Source organism: Entelurus aequoreus, linkage group LG02 (assembly GCF_033978785.1).
Source record: "Entelurus aequoreus isolate RoL-2023_Sb linkage group LG02, RoL_Eaeq_v1.1, whole genome shotgun sequence".
Taxonomy (NCBI): domain Eukaryota; kingdom Metazoa; phylum Chordata; class Actinopteri; order Syngnathiformes; family Syngnathidae; genus Entelurus; species Entelurus aequoreus.
Window position 1 is genome coordinate 91,550,799 of NC_084732.1, and position 18,638 is coordinate 91,569,436.

An 18,638-nucleotide genomic window follows, 5' to 3' on the forward strand; every position below is an offset into this window, starting at 1 on the left:
TGGGAGGGGCCTATCCCCAGGTGCATGTCTTTGGAGGTGGGAGGAAGTCAGTGAACCCGGAGGGAACCCACGCAGTCACGGGGAGAACATGCAAACTCCACACAGAAAGTTCCCGAGCCTGGGATCGAACCCAGGACCTTCGTATTGTGAGGCACATGCACTAACCCCTATCCACCGTGCTGCCTATCCAAACAAGTTGCCTATGCCAATAGTGTAAGATGACTATGACTTTGTAGTCCTGTATATGCAGTGATACATGACATCATGTCTTGGAGCACACACCCGTGATGCCGTTGTCCACCACTGCAGATGAAGGCTGACCATCAGCACCCAGCGCTGCCACGCTGACCACGTACTCCACTGTGGGCATCAGGCCTGTGAGGGTCATCTCAGTCTGAGCTGCACACAACAAACATACATTTAATGATGAATGAGTTATACTTGTATATTACCTTCAAGGTACTCAAAGCGCTTTGACACTATTTCCACATTCACACACACATTCACACGCACACATTCACACACACACATTCACACACACACATTCACACACACGCTCACACACACACATTCACACACACATTCACACACACATTCACACACACACATTCACACACACACATTCACACACACGCTCACACACACACATTCACACACACATTCACACGCACACATTCACACACACACATTCACACACACACATTCACACACACGCTCACACACACACATTCACACACACATTCACACACACATTCATACACACACATTCACACACACGTTCACACACACATTCACACACACATTCACACACTCATTCACACACACATTCACACACACATTCACACACACATTCACACACACACATTCACACACACATTCACACACACACACACACACACACACACACACACACACACACACACACACACACACATTCACACACACATTCACACACACACATTCACACACACATTCACACACACATTCACACACACACATTCACACACACACATTCACACACACACATTCACACACACATTCACACACACACACATTCACACACACATTCACACACACATTCACACACACATTCACACACACACATTCACACACACATTCACACACACATTCACACACACATTCACACACTCATTCACACACACATTCACACACACATTCACACACACATTCACACATACATTCACACACACATTCACACACACATTCACACACACATTCACACATTCACACATACATTCACACACACATTCACACACACATTCACACACACATTCACACACACATTCACACACACACATTCACACACACATTCACACACACACACATTCACACACACACACATTCACACACACATTCACACACACACATTCACACACACATTCACACACACACATTCACACACACATTCACACACACACATTCACACACACATTCACACACACACACATTCACACACACATTCACACACACATTCACACACACATTCACACACACACATTCACACACACATTCACACACACATTCACACACACACATTCACACACACATTCACACACACATTCACACACACACATTCACACACACATTCACACACACATTCACACACACATTCACACACACATTCACACACACATTCACACACACATTCACACACACACATTCACACACACATTCACACACACACATTCACACACACATTCACACACACACATTCACACACACATTCACACACACACACATTCACACACACATTCACACACACATTCACACACACATTCACACACACACATTCACACACACATTCACACACACATTCACACACACATTCACACACACATTCACACACACACATTCACACACACATTCACACACACATTCACACACTGATGGCGGGAGCTGCCATCTAACCAGCAGCCATCATGCACAATGTCTTCTAGTCATCAACTTGGAGAAAAGATGCTGTTCTTCTCATTAATCAACACAATAAGTCATCAACTTGTGTGATATCATGTGCGATACAAGCAGTCCTGCAGAGTGTTTACTTGTGTGTGATATCATGTGCGATACAAGCAGTCCTGCAGCATGTTTACTTGTGTGTGATATCATGTGCAATACAAGCAGTCCTGCAGAGTGTTTAGTTGTGTGGGATATCATGTGCGATACAAACAGTCCTGCAGAGTGTTTACTTGGGTGTGATATCATGTGCAAAACAAGCAGTGTTTACTTGTGTGTGATATCATGTGTGATACAAGCAGTCCTGAAGAGTGTTTACTTGTGTGTGATATCATGTGCAATACAAGCAGAGTATTTACTTGTGTGTGATATCATGTGCGATACAAGCAGTCCTGCAGAGTGTTTACTTGTGTGTGATATCATGTGCGATACAAGCAGTCCTGCAGTGTTTACTTGTGTGTGATATCATGTGCGATACAAGCAGTGCTGCAGAGTATTTACTTGTGTGTGATATCATGTGCGATACAAGCACTTCTGGAGCGTGTTTACTTGTGTGTGACATCATGTGCGATACAAGCAGTCCTGCAGCGTGTTTACTTGTGTGTGATATCATGTGCGATACAAGCAGTCCTGCAGTGTTTACTTGTGTGTGATATCATGTCAATCAATCAATCAATCAATGTTTATTTATATAGCATGTGTGATACAAGCAGTCCTGTAGCATGTTTACTTGTGTGTGATATCATGTGCGATACAAGCAGTCCTGCAGAGTGTTTACTTGCGTGTGATATCATGTGCGATACAAGCAGAGTGTTTACTTGTGTGTGTGATATCATGTGCGATACAAGCAGAGTGTTTACTTGTGTGTGATATCATGTGCGATACAAGCAGAGTGTTTACTTGTGTGTGATATCATGTGCGATACAACACACAATTTCTTCTATTTGACAAAAGTTATTTACAAAAGGTAAACATGCTAGACTATAGCTACTAGGAGCTAGCAGCTACACAACAGCTAAGCACACAATAGCACACAAGCTCGACGTAGGTAATAATTATTGAACAATAAAAGTATTCAATAATTATAGTTACATATCATTCACACATACAAAGTCTCCAAGGCAGAAAAGCGTGCCAGAAAGTGCCCAGTAACAAATGTGTCCGCATTATTCAACTTCCTACGTCGTGAGCTTGATAACAAATGATTATGACCTTTAGGTGTATGATTCCTGCTCATTTCAGACTAAGATCAATACTAAAGTATGGTATCGGCAGTGTAGAAGTTGTATCGGGTCAGCATTATGAGGAAGGGTAAAGAAAGATGACCAAGTCCTACCAGGAGACACGTCCTTGGAGTAGGCCGGTCCCTGACCGTCCTTGGGGACCCCCGTCACCCTGTAGCCCGTGATGGGTCCGCGAGCAGGCGACCAGCGCACCGTGATGGCGTTGTCGCTCACGTCGGTCACGTCCATGTTCCCGGGGGCCTCAATGTCTACGGCACAAGAGGAAAAAACTCGGTCACGCCCAAGAGGAACTACCCCAAAGTGGTTTACTTTCCTTACCGGTCTTGTGTGTGATGTAGACGGGGGTGTTGGAGGAGGGGCTATCTCCTCGCCCGGTGACGGCGTAGACCGTGATGGTGTAGTCAGTGCCTGGGTGCAGACCAGTGATGGTGGCCGTGGTCTGAGTACCTGGGATGCTGAACTCTTGAGGAGTCTCGCCGCCTGGAGGTTAGAGATGGAGGTTTTTGTGACCGGGAAGACAGTGGGGGAGAAGGACAAAGACTGGATTCCCCAGCAAAAAAAATGACAGGTAAGCAGCAGAGGAGACATAACGTGTGTGATATCATGTGCGATACAAGCAGTCCTGCAGTGTTTACTTGTGTGTGATATCGTGTGTGATACAAGCAGTCCTGCAGAGTGCTTACTCGTGTGTGATATCATGTGCGATACAAGCAGTCCAGCAGCATGTTTACTTGTGTGTGATATCATGTGCGATACAAGCAGTCCTGCAGAGTGTTTACTTGTGTGTGATATCATGTGCAATACAAGCAGTCCTGCAGAGTGTTCACTTGTGTGTGATATCATGTGCAATACAAGCAGTCCAGCAGAATGTTTACTTGTGTGTGATATCATGTGTGATACAAGCAGTCCTGCAGCATGTTTACTTGTGTGTGATATCATGTGTGATACAAGCAGTCCTGCAGCATGTTTACTTGTGTGTGATATCATGTGCGATACAAGCAGTCCTGCAGTGTTTAGTTGTGTGTGATATCATGTGCAATACAAGCAGTCCTGCAGAGTGTTTACTTGTGTGTGATATCATGTGCGATACAAGCCGTACTGCAGAGTGTTTACTTGTGTGTGATATCATGCGTGATACAAGCAGTCCTGCAGCATGTTTACTTGTGTGTGATATTATGTGCGATACAAGCAGTCCTGCAGTGTTTACTTGTGTGTGATATCATGTGCGATACAAGCAGTACTGCAGAGTGTTTACTTGTGTGTGATAACATGTGTGATACAAGCAGTCCTGCAGTTTTGTATTCATTAGTACTGCGATACTATACTAGTACCTTACAACCCTGTATTGGGATGATAGCAATATTGAATAATGCTATACGTGACAATAATGGCTGCATTATTCCTGAGAGCTGAGACTTCCTTGTCGGGACAAAATGAGAAGTGAGGACCAGACCTGATCCTCCATAGGTGATCCGGTACTGCTTGACTGCGACCGAGGGAGCGTCCCAGCGGATGGTGATGGTGGTGGGTGTGGCGGACATGACCTCCAGGTCCGTGGGGGCGTCAGAAACTGCCAAGAAGAAGCATGGTGTTGAAGGCATGGTGAAGGCACGGCATGGTGTTGAAGGCACGGCATGGTGTTGAAGGCACGGAGCAGGAAGTGGACCTGACAGTGCGCCAACACTCACTGGTGCCCTGAGTGGCGGTCACGGGGGCGCTCTCCTGGTTGTTGTTGACGGCGTACACCTCGATGATGTACTCCGTCTCCGGTGCCAGGCCCGTCAGAGTGAAATGAGTCCTGCTGGGAGGAAGTCTCTCGTCCTTGGCCCGCCCGCCGCTGGTCCTCTGGTGGCGGACGCGGTACCCCGTGATGGAGGCGGTGGGAGGGCGCCAGTGGATGGTGAAGGAGTTGGTCTGGACCTCGGAGAAGACCAGATCGCTAGGGGAATCCAGAGCTGCGGCGGGAGGGACGCCATCAACTCGGATACAATGTCCACACTTTGATATCGTGGACGGGAGACTCACCGGTCCTCTGAGTTCCTGAGGCAGGGTTACTCTCTCTCTCGCCGTACATGTAGACCACGCTGATGCGGTACTCCGTGTCAGGGTGAAGGTCTGCATGGGGGGGTCAGGGTACACATGGAGTACTACAAACCGCTTCTTGTATCCTGGTCATATTGCAACTAGGGCTGGGCGATACGGTCTGAAATGATATCGCGATATACCATAAAATCATTGTTTTCCTTTGAACTCTGCGGCTAACTTAAGGATTTTTCTTCGCTGTTTTACTCAAACACATGCAAGGACACTTAATTGGCGTGCTATTAGAATAGAATAGAATATATTATATTTGCATATAACGAGATTAAGGCAGTGTTTCCCACACATTCATTTATTTGTGGCGGCCCGCCACGAAATAATTACGTCCGCAGGACACCTCTGCCTCTGTTTCACTTTATGTTGCTGGTAAAAAATATGGTTGTAGTAGTAGGCTAAAGTTAAATGATTTAGTATGCACTAATTAAAGGGGCGGAGCTTTAAGAGACATTTTAGCTTTTATATTTTATAAGATATATTTTTTGTAAGAAGCACAATTAATAAATATATTTCAGTGAATAACTTATTGTTCAAGTCTGTATATAAATATGTACATAAAGTGTTGTAATTATATTGTAAAATGGATGGATGGTTTAAAACAAAACTGTTATTATTAATTAGTAAGTATACATTTTTTGAGCCTTATTAGAGAAAATCATATCATTGTAGTAAATTATGCAAATTACTCGATGATGTCATGGTGACCACGCCCATAGCCACGCCCCCACCGCCACAGGTATCTTGGCAGTTTATGGGAAACACTGTATGGACTCCAACTTAAGGTGCGTAGTGTAAACAAATATGGGATGCAAAATAAATTACACAAGAAGTAATAAAGATTTAAAAAATAAGAATTTAAATAAACAGACTACTATCCAATAAAAATAATAAGCAATCCTGTGCAATATACAAAATACTGTACAATGTACAGAACAAGACAAGAGTACCGGAGTAATAACAATCAGTGTGGGATGTATTGCACTCGAAGTGTAATATTGCACAGTAGGGTATTAGGGTAGGATATTGTATAGGGGTGAATTGTTATTGTTAGCGCTGCGGCGCCATCTTTTTGGACGAATTAGCTCACTGCTGGTATTGCGGGTAGACAATGCACTTCCTGTTTTATTGCCTCGAACCAAAACTATAGCCGTCCATAACGTTCCTACTCGTATGGATTCTTCATTCATCACGTTTGTAAGTTTTACAACGTAACTAAAACAATTCTTACTTACTAACGCGTCCCATGTGTGATGTCCGTAGGAGTGTTTTCATGCATATTTGTACGTGCTAGCGTAATGTACTCGAGCTAGCGCCGTTAACCAACACATTCACATGTGTCTAGTGTTAGTATTATTAACTTGCATCCTTTTCGTATTTTTTCAGTTTTCGGAAATTCACCAAAACGTCACCGTGGAGCTGATTGGAGCGCTAGCTTGCGCAGCTAGTGGCTCCATGACCATGACTTCTGTTTTGTTTGATCAGCCGTTTTACTGCCGTGTTACAGACACCGTTTGAATAAATACATAAATGTAAATAAACATTTTGAAAATATTTCTGTGTAAATAAGTCATTTCACAAAAAGTATATATCTGCGACTTATGATCCGGTGTGATTTGTATATGGAATTGTTATTTATTTTTTGTTTATTTAGTGGGTGCGGCAAAATACGGTAACATTTTGAATGCTGATCATAATAGAACCATTACAAAACTTAACGTAACGTAACATATTACATCATTTTCAGTTGGATTTTATAATTATTATTTTCATACTTGCCAATTTACTGTTAATATCCGCTTGTTTTCTATGTCAACATGTTTCCACACGTCCGACACTGATTGTCATCACTTTATTACTCCAGTACTCTTGTTTTGTTCCGTATATTGTACAGTATTTTGTATATCGTTTTGTATATTGTACAGGATTGTTTATTGTTTTTATTGGATAGTAGTCTGTTTATTTCAATTCTTAGGTCCGCCCTGTACCCTCTGGTTACAAAGGAACCTATTGAATTTGTAAGGTTTTATTATTATTATTCTTTATTATTATTATTATTCTTCCGCTCCGTTGCGCACTACTTTGACCCCCTTAACATGCTTCAAAACTCACCAAATTTTTTCCCACATACAAAAAGTGGGCCAGAACAAGTTAGTCAAAAAAACCAAACCCCAAAAATAAAAAAAAACTGCCTGTAACTCCCACTAGGAAGGTCGTAGAGACATGAAACAAAAACCTGTATGTAGGTCTGCTTTAGACCTACAACTCATAATGACACATTCTCGGGCGAAAACCAACAGGAAGTTGTCAATTTCCCATTTTAGACAAAAATGTACTAAAAACACTGCTTTTTACGTCTTTGACCTCTAATTTGACCCCCTTAAAATACTTCAAAACTCACCAAACTTCTCACACACATCGGGACTAGTGGAAATTGCGATCTAATAAAAAAACCGAACCCCAAAACTCAAAATTGTGCTCTACATAATTTTTGACAAAAACAGAGAAAAAACTGCTCCTCAGAGGAAAACTCAGACAAAACTGCTTGTAACTTCCGGTAGGAACGTCTTAGAGACATGAAAACCTCCATGTAGGTCTCACCTAGACCTACATTTCATAGATTGACATCCTTCAGCAAAAATCAACAGGAAGTTTGCTATTCCTCCTTCAAAACAAAATTTTTGTTACAACCGGTCACCAAACATCAAACGTTATCTCCTCTGAGCGCGTTTGTCGTTTCGGCTTCAAACTGCTACAGGAGAGAGATTGAACCCTTCTGATTAAAAGTTGACGACGGCGTTTTAATTCGTGTTACCGTTTAGATTTTACGAGCCTTCAAAGACCCGCAGCACTAAAGTTACTCCGGTGCCAAAAATGACAACGAAAATGCAATTAGACCTTCTTTGTCCTCCAAATTCTACACACAATACCCTATAATGACAATGTGAACTCAGACACAACTTCCTCTAACTCCCAGTACGAATATCGTAGAGACACGAAACAAAAACCTCTATGTAGGTCTCACTCAGGACTACCACTGGACAAAAGTATTGGGACACCTAGGACTAGCACCTGCCAAAAGGCGGACCCGACCAACGCTGCTTGCAGCTTTAATTTATCTTTATTACTTACTGTATGTCATTTTTTTTATTCCATATTTGTTTCCACTACCGCACCTTAAATTGGAGTCCTTAATCCTGTTATATGCAAATATAATGACAATAAAGTCCATTCTATTCTATTCTATCTACACTTCTGTTGCATCATCACTTATTTAGATACTTTACCTTCCTTTTAATCTGTCGTACAAACTTGTTTATCGATCCATTGTTCACACTTAGATGATTGAATAATAACATTTCTGATCACTATTGTACTCAGACAAAAATGCAGGATGTAACGATATCCATTAAATGGTTTCCTCAATTAAATCATTTGGTTTGTGCTTTTATATCAGTGTGCAGGGAATTGTTTGTAAACATAACTAAAACCACAAAATAACAATATAATTCCTGGAGTATCAACATATGCAGATACTATATTTGGTATCGTTTCTGTCAATAGTTGCATCGATCCGCGCTCTGTTTACACTCAAGACCTGGAGCGTAGCGGTTAGTAGGGCGCATAAAAAATGATTCATCTAGATCACAGGTATCAAACTCAAGGCTCGGGGGCAAGTTCTGGCCCGCCACATCATTCTATGTGGCCCGCGAAAGCCTGGGAAAAAAATGGGTTCCATATCGCCCGTATCGCCCTTAGCCTCGTTGCAACATTTTAGAATGGCCTGTTTGAGTCGCAGTGTCTTACTCTCCAGCAGGAAGGTGTTGGAGGCTCCGCCCACATTGACCTCCTTGACGTCATGGTCCCGGGTCACAGGGTGGTAGCGGAGGACAAAGCGAGAGATGTCGCTGGGGGTCGCCACGTGGGGGACGGTCCATGTGACCCTGATGTGGTCGGGGCCCACCCCTCCAAAGTGCAGGTTGGTGGGCGCTGGAATGACTGCGGGAAGAAAGGAGGGCACGGTTGGTTTCTCCCACACAGAAAACGAGTCAAGCAGAGAACAGTCGTCCCTCTCATCACGCTTCACTACATCGCACGATATATTCTTGTAGGTTATGTTTGTATTTATCTGTCTTATTTTCCTTTATTATGATCGTAAAAATATTCACCGAGCGGGATTTCGAGTTAGGGGTTAACAATGCTAACAACACAGCGGCTAATCCTGGCGCTACCTTCACCAAAACAATCAATTTGACCACGTTTTTGATGCACTTTGTCTTCAACTCCTGCCTCATCAATAACACATCTACATAAATAAAAAAATAAATAATTACAAATATTTTTTTAAATAATATTATTTACGTGAGTGATATCAAAAGCTGAGATGAGAGACGCTAAGTAATGCTAATAGCTATTAACAGCTGTTAGCATCAATGCTAAGTGGAGGTGAACTCTGTTGATGACCTTCATCACCTCCACATGACATTGGCGAGGCTCAGCACATGGAAGCCCAGTTCTAACTTAGAGGATTTCCAGGTCGTATCCGTGTTGCAGTGGCCGGGTGACAACCATAGCAATGACACTACCAGTGAGTACTGTAATCTACAGTAGAACACACTCGAGACTACTATATAGTTCATGTTAGAGGGCTGTAATTATGTTGAAAAAAAAACATATTTAGAACGTCTTTGACTGTTTTTTATGTTCCAACTATAAAAAGATTAAATTTATCAATAATAATCCTATTTAGCGGAAATTATTTTAAAACGGTCAGCTGTGATGAACGAGGGACGACTGTGTTCAAAAAAGGGAAGCTATCATTGAGAAATGTATGCATGTGTCATAATTAATATAATAATAATAATAATATAATAATAATAATAATGAATATAATAAGAATAAGAATATAATAATAATGAATATAATAATGAATACAATAATAATAATAATGGATATAATAATAATTAATATGATAATAATGAATATAATAATAATAATATAATTAATAATCCATCCATCTATTTTCTACCGCTTGTCCCTTACGGGGTCGCAGGGGGTGCTGAATATAATAACAATAATGAATATAATAATAATGATAATAATAGAAAGAATATAATAATGATAATAATATAATAATAATAATAATAATGAATATATAAATAATGAATATGATAATAATAATGAATATAATAATAATAATACTTAATATATAATAATGCATATAATAATTATCAATATAATTATAATAATTATTTATTATAATAATAATGAATATAATGATAATACTTTAATAATGAATATAATAATAATAATTAATACAATAATAATAATAATGACTATAATAATAATGAATATAACAATAATAATGAGTACAATAATAACGAATATAATAATAATAATACTTAATATATAATAATGCATATAATAATTATTAATATAATAATAATAATTATTCATTATAATAATAATAATGAATATAATGATAATAATGAATATAATAACAATTATGAATATAATAATAATGAATATAATAATAATAACAATAATTAGTACGATAGTAATGAATATAATAATAATGACTATAATGATTTTAATAATAATGAATATAATAATAATAATAATAATAATTATTAATATAATAATAATAATTATTCATTATAATAATAATAATGAATATAATGATAATAATGAATATAATAACATTTATGAATACAATAATAATGAATATAATAATAATAACAATAATTAGTACGATAGTAATGAATATAATAATAATGCCTATAATGATTTTAATAATAATGAATATAATAATAATAATAATAATAATTAATAATAACAATATAATAATGAATATAATAATAATAATAAATATAATAATAACAATGAATATAATAATAATAATAATAATAATAATAATAATTCCCACCCTCTCACAGATATAGATAGATAGATAGATAGTACTTTATTGATTCCTTCAGGAGTGCATGAATAGTGAAAGGATGAAATCACCCGCTTGAGTTTGCTTTGTGTGTACGGTGGGCTCGCTTTCCCCTTCCTCTGTAACCGTGGCGATACTGATGTCATAGTCCACGCCGGGCTCCAAACCACGGACGGTGTAATAACCGGCGGACGCGTCCACCATGTCTTGGAAAATTGGCACGCTCTCGCCCGACGAGGCCACCGTTATCCGGTAGCCCGTCAGGGCGGAGTAGTTGAGGGGGATCCAGCGCAGACCCATGGTGGTATCAGTAATGTCCACAAAGTCAATGTGTCTGGGAGCACGTATGTCTGCAGGGGTGTTAGGGCGGGTGTGGAAGTGCAGGCCACACAAAGACATGATTAAAGACATGATTACACAAAGACATGATTACACAAAGACATGATTACAGAAAGATATGATTACAACAAAGATATGATTACAACAAAGATACGATTACAGAAAGATATGATTACAACAAAGATATGATGACAGGGATTAATGACAACCAGGAGACAAACAGTCACACGGGACTTGAACACCAACAGGAACATTCCAAGAACATATACAGCATGCTCCACTGAACAAGATTATTGATGATTGAATGATTTCACTGAACATAATTATGAATGATTATGGAATGATGTCACTGAACACATAATGATGGCCATGCAAATGTTAGCCAGAGTAGATGTGGGCTACGACTGCCTCAAATGAGACTGTTTAGACCTTTTACCATCATGTAGTACAAACCCCAAAAGCAGTCAAGTTGTGTAACTGCTAAATAAAAAGAGAATCCAACAAATCCTTTTCAACTTATATTCAATTGAATAGACTGCAAAGACAAGATATTTCATGTTCACACTGACAAACTTCTTTTTTTGTTGCAAATAATCATGAACTTTGAATGTAATGGCAGCAACACATTGCAAAAAAGGCATTTTTACCACTGTGTTACATGGCCTTTCCTTTTAACAACACTCAGTAAAGGTTTGGGAAGTGAGGAGACACATTTTTGAAGTGGAATTCTTTCCCAATCTTGCTTGATGTACAGCTTAAGTTGTTCAACAGTCTCCCTTCTCATATTTTAGCTGCCACACATTTTCAATGTCTGGACTACAGGCAGGCCAGTCTAGTACCTGCACTCTTTTACTATGAAGCCACGCTGTTGTAACACGTGGCTTGGCATCGTCTTGCTGAAATAAGCAGGGGCGTCCATGGTAACATTGCTTGGATGGCAACATATGTTGCTCCAAAAGCTGTATGTACCTTTCTGCATTAATGGTGCCTTCACAGATGTGTAAGTTACCCATGTCTTGGCCACTAATACACCCCCATACCATCACACATGCTGCCTTTTACACTTTGCAACTAGAACAGTTCGGATGGTTCTTTTCCTCTTTGGTCCACAGTTTCCAAAAACAATTTGAAATGTGGACTCGTCAGACTACAGAACACTTTTCCACTTTGCATCAGTCCATCTTAGATGAGCTCGGGCCAAGCAAAGCCGGCAGAGTTTCTGGGTGTTGTTGATAAATGGCTTTGGCTTTGCATAGTAGAGTTTTTAACTTGCACTTACAGATGTAGCGACCAACTGTAGTTACTGACTGGTTTTCTGAAGTGTTCCTGAGCCCATGTGGTGATATCCTTTACACAACGATGTCGCTTTTTGATGCAGTACCGCCCGAGGGATCCAAGGTGCGTAATATCATGGCTTACGTGCAGTGATTTCTCCAGATTCTCTGAACCTTTTGATGATATTACGGAGCGTAGATGGTGAAATCCCTAAATTCCTTGCAATAGGTGGTTGGGAAATGTTGTTCTTAGACAATTTGCTCAGGCATTTGTTGACAAAGTGGTGACCCTCGCCCCGTCCTTGCTTGTGAACGACTGAGCATTTCATGGAAGCTGCTTTTAGACTTCCTTTTTATTGTCATTCAAATTTGAACTTTACAGCACAGATAAGTACCCAATCATGGCACCCACCTGTTCCCAATTAGCCTGTTCACCTGTGGGATGTTCCAAATAAGTCTTTGATGAGCATTCCTCAACTTTCTCACTCTTTTTTGCCGCTTGTGCCAGCTTTTTTAAAACATGTTGCAGGCATCAAACTCCAAATGAAAATCAACTTTTACCTTGAAAATAATTTGTTGTCTTGAAAATCGACTTTTACCTTGAAAATCAACTTTTACCTTGAAAATCATTTTTTGTCTTGAAAATCAACTTTTACCTTGAAAATCAACTTTTACCTTAAAATCAACTTTTACCTTGAAAATAATTTTTTTCCTTGAAAATCATTTTTTTCGTTGAAAATCAACTTTTACTTTGAAAATCCACTTTTACCTTGAAAATCATTTTTTGTTTTGAAAATCAACTTTAACCTTGAAAATCATTTTTTGTCTTGAAAATCATTTTTTTCCTTGAAAATCAACTTTTACTTTGAAAATCCACTTTTACCTTGAAAACAATTTTTTGTCTTGAAAATCAACTTTTACTTTGAAAATCAACTTTTACCTTGAAAATCATTTTTTGTCTTGAAAATAACTTTTACCTTGAAAATCAACTTTTACTTTGAAAATCAACTTTTACCTTGAAAATCATTTTTTCCTAGAAAATCATTTTTTCCTTGAAAATCATTTTTTGTCTTAAAAATCAACTTTTACCTTGAAAATCATTTTTTGTCTTGAAAATCAACTTTTACCTTGAAAATCATTTTTTGTCTTGAAAATCAACTTTTACTTTGAAAATCAACTTTGACCTTGAAAATCATTTTTTGTCTTGAAAATCAACTTTACCTTTACCTTTCCTTGAAAATAATTTTTTGTCTTGACAATCAACGTTTACCTTGAAAATCATTTTTTGTCTTAAAAATCAACTTTTACCTTGAAAATCATTTTTTGTCTTGAAAATCAGCTTTTACCTTGAAAATAATTTTTTGTCTTAAAAATCAACTTTTACCTTGAAAATCATTTTTTGTCTTGAAAATCAACTTTTACCTTGAAAATCATTTTTTGTCTTGAAAATCAGCTTTTACCTTGAAAATCATTTTTTTCCTAGAAAATCATTTTTTACCTTGAAAATCATTTTTTTCTTTGAAAATTATTTTTTTCCTTGAAAATCAATTTTTCCTTGAAAATCAACTTTTACTTCGAAAATCAACTTTTACCTTGAAAATAATTTTTTGTCTTGAAAATCAACTTTTACTTTGAAAATCAACTTTTACCTTGAAAATAATTTTTGGTCTTGAAAATCAACTTTTACCTTGAAAATAATTTTTTGTCTTGAAAATCAACTTTTACTTTGAAAATCAACTTTTACCTTGAAAATAATTTTTGGTCTTGAAAATCAACTTTTACCTTGAAAATCATTTTTTTCCTTGAAAATCAACTTTTACCTTGAAAATAATTTTTTGTCTTGAAAATCAACTTTTACTTTGAAAATCAACTTTTACCTTGAAAATAATTTTTGGTCTTGAAAATCAACTTTTACCTTGAAAATCATTTTTTGTCTTGAAAATCAACTTTTACTTTGAAAATCAACTTTTACTTTGAAAATCAACTTTGACCTTGAAAATAATTTTTTTGTCTTGAAAATAAACTTTTACTTTGAAAATCAACTTTTACCTTGAAAATCATTTTTTGTCTTGAAAATCAGCTTTTACCTTGAAAATCATTTTTTTCCTAGAAAATCATTTTTTACCTTGAAAATCATTTTTTTCTTTGAAAATTATTTTTTTCCTTGAAAATCATTTTTTCCTTGAAAATCAACTTTTACTTCGAAAATCAACTTTTACCTTGAAAATTATTTTTTGTCTTGAAAATCAACTTTTACTTTGAAAATCAACTTTTACCTTGAAAATTATTTTTGGTCTTGAAAATCAACTTTTACCTTGAAAATAATTTTTTGTCTTGAAAATCAACTTTTACTTTGAAAATCAACTTTTACCTTGAAAATAATTTTTGGTCTTGAAAATCAACTTTTACCTTGAAAATCAACTTTTACCTTGAAAATCATTTTTTGTCTTGAAAATAAAAACTTTTATTTTTCTAGTGGAACATGAAATATCTTGTCTTTGCAGTCTATTCAATTGAATATAAGTTGAAAAGCATTTGTTGTATTCTCTTTTTATTGACCATTTACACAACGTGACAACTTGACTGCTTTTGGGTCTTGTATTTGACCAAAGTTATGTACAAAAGGTAAACACAGCAGCTACACAACAGCTAAGCACACACGTTAGACATGTGTAATAGTCGTCGAACAATAAAACGGCACATTAGTCGACATAAACAAGTAGCAAATAAAAATAGTTGCATATGACTCACACATACGAAACTGAAGCGTGTTAGAAAGTATCCAGTAACAAAGGTGTCCGCATCATTCGACTTATTGCGCCATGAGCTTGTGAGCACTAGGCGTCATTACCACTCTACTTCAACTTAAACTTGTCTGTCATAGGGTTGATAATAAATAGGTTTGTGTTTTTTCAGAAATCGAAACTGAGAGTTAACTAGTAGCGCACACACACGCTGGTACCTCATGACATCATGATTAATAATACTAATATGAGTGTGACGTGGCCCTCGGTGTTTGACACTAACTAGAACCCCACACACACACACACACACACACACACACACACATTTCGGGGCGCACCTACCTGGGGTGATGATGGTGGACATGGGCTCACTCTCCAGGTTGCCCTTGACGGCGTAGACACTGATGTTGTACTCCACGCCCAGGTTGAGGTTCTCCAGCATGCAGGAGGTCTGGTCAGCGCGCACAAACTCCTCGATGCTGTTCCCCTTCTGGCCACTAGTGGGCGTGCTGGACACCTTGTAGTCGGTGATGTCTGGCGTGGAAAAAGATGTGTGAGTCACGCTGAGAAGTCAGGAGGAAGAACCAGGTCGGGGTCTAGACTGGGTGGGCTCCAGGCAGCCCGGTCAATATTTACCTGGGGTCTTGGAGGGGCTCCAGTGGACGATGAGATCTCCTGTGTCAGAGTTGGACTGGACTCTCAGGTCAGTGGGCGGGGACAAAGCTGTGAGAGGACACACACTTAGCCTAATGTTCACACTCCTTATGTAAGACAAGAACATATGTTTCTCGGCTTTTTATGCATTCTAAGTCGTAAAATACAGCAAGTAAGAGGCGGCTCGCAATGCAGCTACTGGGAGTACACTACTCTGCCTTTAAAAACCACCAATTATACTTCATTTACATGTGGTGACCTGAATATTAACAAGTATTAGTCATATTGTTATTATAGGCGCTAACGCAGAGGGACTACTTTTAGCAGCACCGTGAAACTTGTAGACCATACCTCTTTAGCCAATTTTACAGCTGAACACCCTTAGAGTCATATGACTTGGTACTTGACACATGCTAACTGTCAGCATGCTAACTTTTTTAGCCGATTTTACAGCTGAACACCTAAGAGTCATATGACTTGGTACTTGACACATGCTAACTGTCAGCATGCTAACTTTTTTAGCGGATTTTACAGATGAACACCCTTAGAGTCATATGACTTGGTACTTGACACATGCTAACTGTTAGCATGCTAACTTTTTTAGCCGATTTTACAGATGAACACCCTTAGAGTCATATAACTTGGTACTTGACACATGCTAACTGTTAGCATGCTAACTTTTTTAGCCGATTTTGCAGATGAACACCCTTAGAGTCATATGACTTGGTACTTGACACATGCTAACTGTTAGCAAGCTAACTTTAGCATGCTAACTTTTTTAGCTGAACACCCTTAGAGTCATATGACTTGGTACTTGACACGTGCTAACTATTAGCATGCTAATGTTAGCATTCTCACACGCCAACTTTTTTAGCCAATTTTAAAACCGAACACCTCAGAGTCACATGACTTGGTACTCGACACGTTCTAAATGTTGGCATGCTTATGTTAGGGAAAATGAACGTAGTGATGCGTCTGTATGCCTATATGATCAAAATAAATAAATAACATGTTATTATGAATGTTACTAGATACTACATATATACTTACAGTGTATATAAAACCTTGATGGAGGCTTTTGGATGTTTTTTTACAGCGCTTTATAGGCGGATTAGAGCGACTCCTGACAGCTTCATTGTTAGCTGACTTTTGCTAGTGTTTATTTACGAGTTAAAATGAATGAAAATATATATATATATATATACAGTATATGTGTTCTTGTTCTCCTCACCAGTGACGGCGTTGCGAGTGATTGGGTTCCCGCGGGGCCGCCCGTTGAACATGGGCTGCACCTTGTAGGTGTACTGTGTTCCAGGAATCAAACCCGTGACAGAAACGCGTCCGGAGTCTGAGGTCTTGTGTTTGGGAGACTCGCCTTCCTGGCTGGGGAGCACCGACAGCTGGGAAGGAGATCAGAACATGAGGACGACATAAACGTGGATTCTGACTTCTTCACTTCAACAGGAACTACTAAAACTAGTACAATGTGGAGTATTTTGATACTAGTTTGATTGCAATAAGATGTTATAATGAACTCTTTGCAACGTCTACCTTGTAGCTAAACCTGCGGACAGGTATCCAGGTGATGATGATGGCCGTGTCAGTGACCTCGGAGCTGAAAGCAGGTGCGTTTCCCATTTGTGGCGCTGGAAGACAACATGAAGGCCAATATTACAATTATAGTAAAAAAAACAGCAGTTTAATACACTTCCTTTTTTTCTGAAGCATATTCTACATATTTATGGCCTAAATATGTTTATTTATGTCTCATACACTACAAAAAGTCAGTGTTCAAAAACTATTAAAAAATATTACAAAAATTAGTGGTATTTTATTTGAACTAAGCTAAATTATCTGCCTATAGAACAAGAAAATTTGGCTTGTCAAGACTTTCCAAAACAAGTCAAATTAAAGTTGCAAGCAGCGTTGGTCGGGTCCGCCTTTTGGCAGGTGCTAGTCCTAGGTGTCCCAATACTTTTGTCCAGTGGTAGTCCTGAGTGAGACCTACATAGAGGTTTTTGTTTCGTGTCTCTACGATATTCGTACTGGGAGTTAGAGGAAGTTGTGTCTGAGTTCACATTGTCATTATAGGGTATTGTGTGTAGAATTTTGAGGACAAAGAAGGAATAATTGCATTTTCGTTGTCATTTTTGGCACCGGAGCAACTTTAGTGCTGCGGGTTTTTGAAGGCTCGTAAAATCTAAACGGTAGCACGTATCACAATTCTTTCTTCAACTTTTAATCAGAAGGGTTCAATCTATCTCCTGTAGCAGTTCGAAGCCGAAACGACAAACGCGCTCAGAGGAGATAACGTTTGATGTTTGGTGACCGGTTGTAACAAAAATTTTGTTTTGAAGGAGGAATAGCAAACTTCCTG

At 38.5% G+C, this 18,638-nt stretch overlaps 1 protein-coding gene across 1 annotated transcript in view; it reads right to left on the minus strand.

Annotated features, from left to right (window-relative positions):
• fn1b (fibronectin 1b) overlaps positions 1-18,638 on the minus strand; it is a 76,596-nt gene that overhangs the window by 22,209 nt on the left and 35,749 nt on the right. Inside the window, exons 21-31 of the mRNA XM_062034923.1 lie at positions 17,813-17,907; positions 17,493-17,661; positions 16,244-16,330; positions 15,950-16,141; positions 9,120-9,311; positions 5,244-5,333; positions 4,907-5,173; positions 4,672-4,788; positions 3,537-3,698; positions 3,311-3,466; positions 283-399 (exon numbers count right to left, since the gene is read on the minus strand). Coding sequence (XP_061890907.1) covers positions 283-399; positions 3,311-3,466; positions 3,537-3,698; positions 4,672-4,788; positions 4,907-5,173; positions 5,244-5,333; positions 9,120-9,311; positions 15,950-16,141; positions 16,244-16,330; positions 17,493-17,661; positions 17,813-17,907 — 1,644 coding nt within the window. The remainder of the gene's footprint in view (positions 1-282; positions 400-3,310; positions 3,467-3,536; positions 3,699-4,671; positions 4,789-4,906; positions 5,174-5,243; positions 5,334-9,119; positions 9,312-15,949; positions 16,142-16,243; positions 16,331-17,492; positions 17,662-17,812; positions 17,908-18,638) is intronic.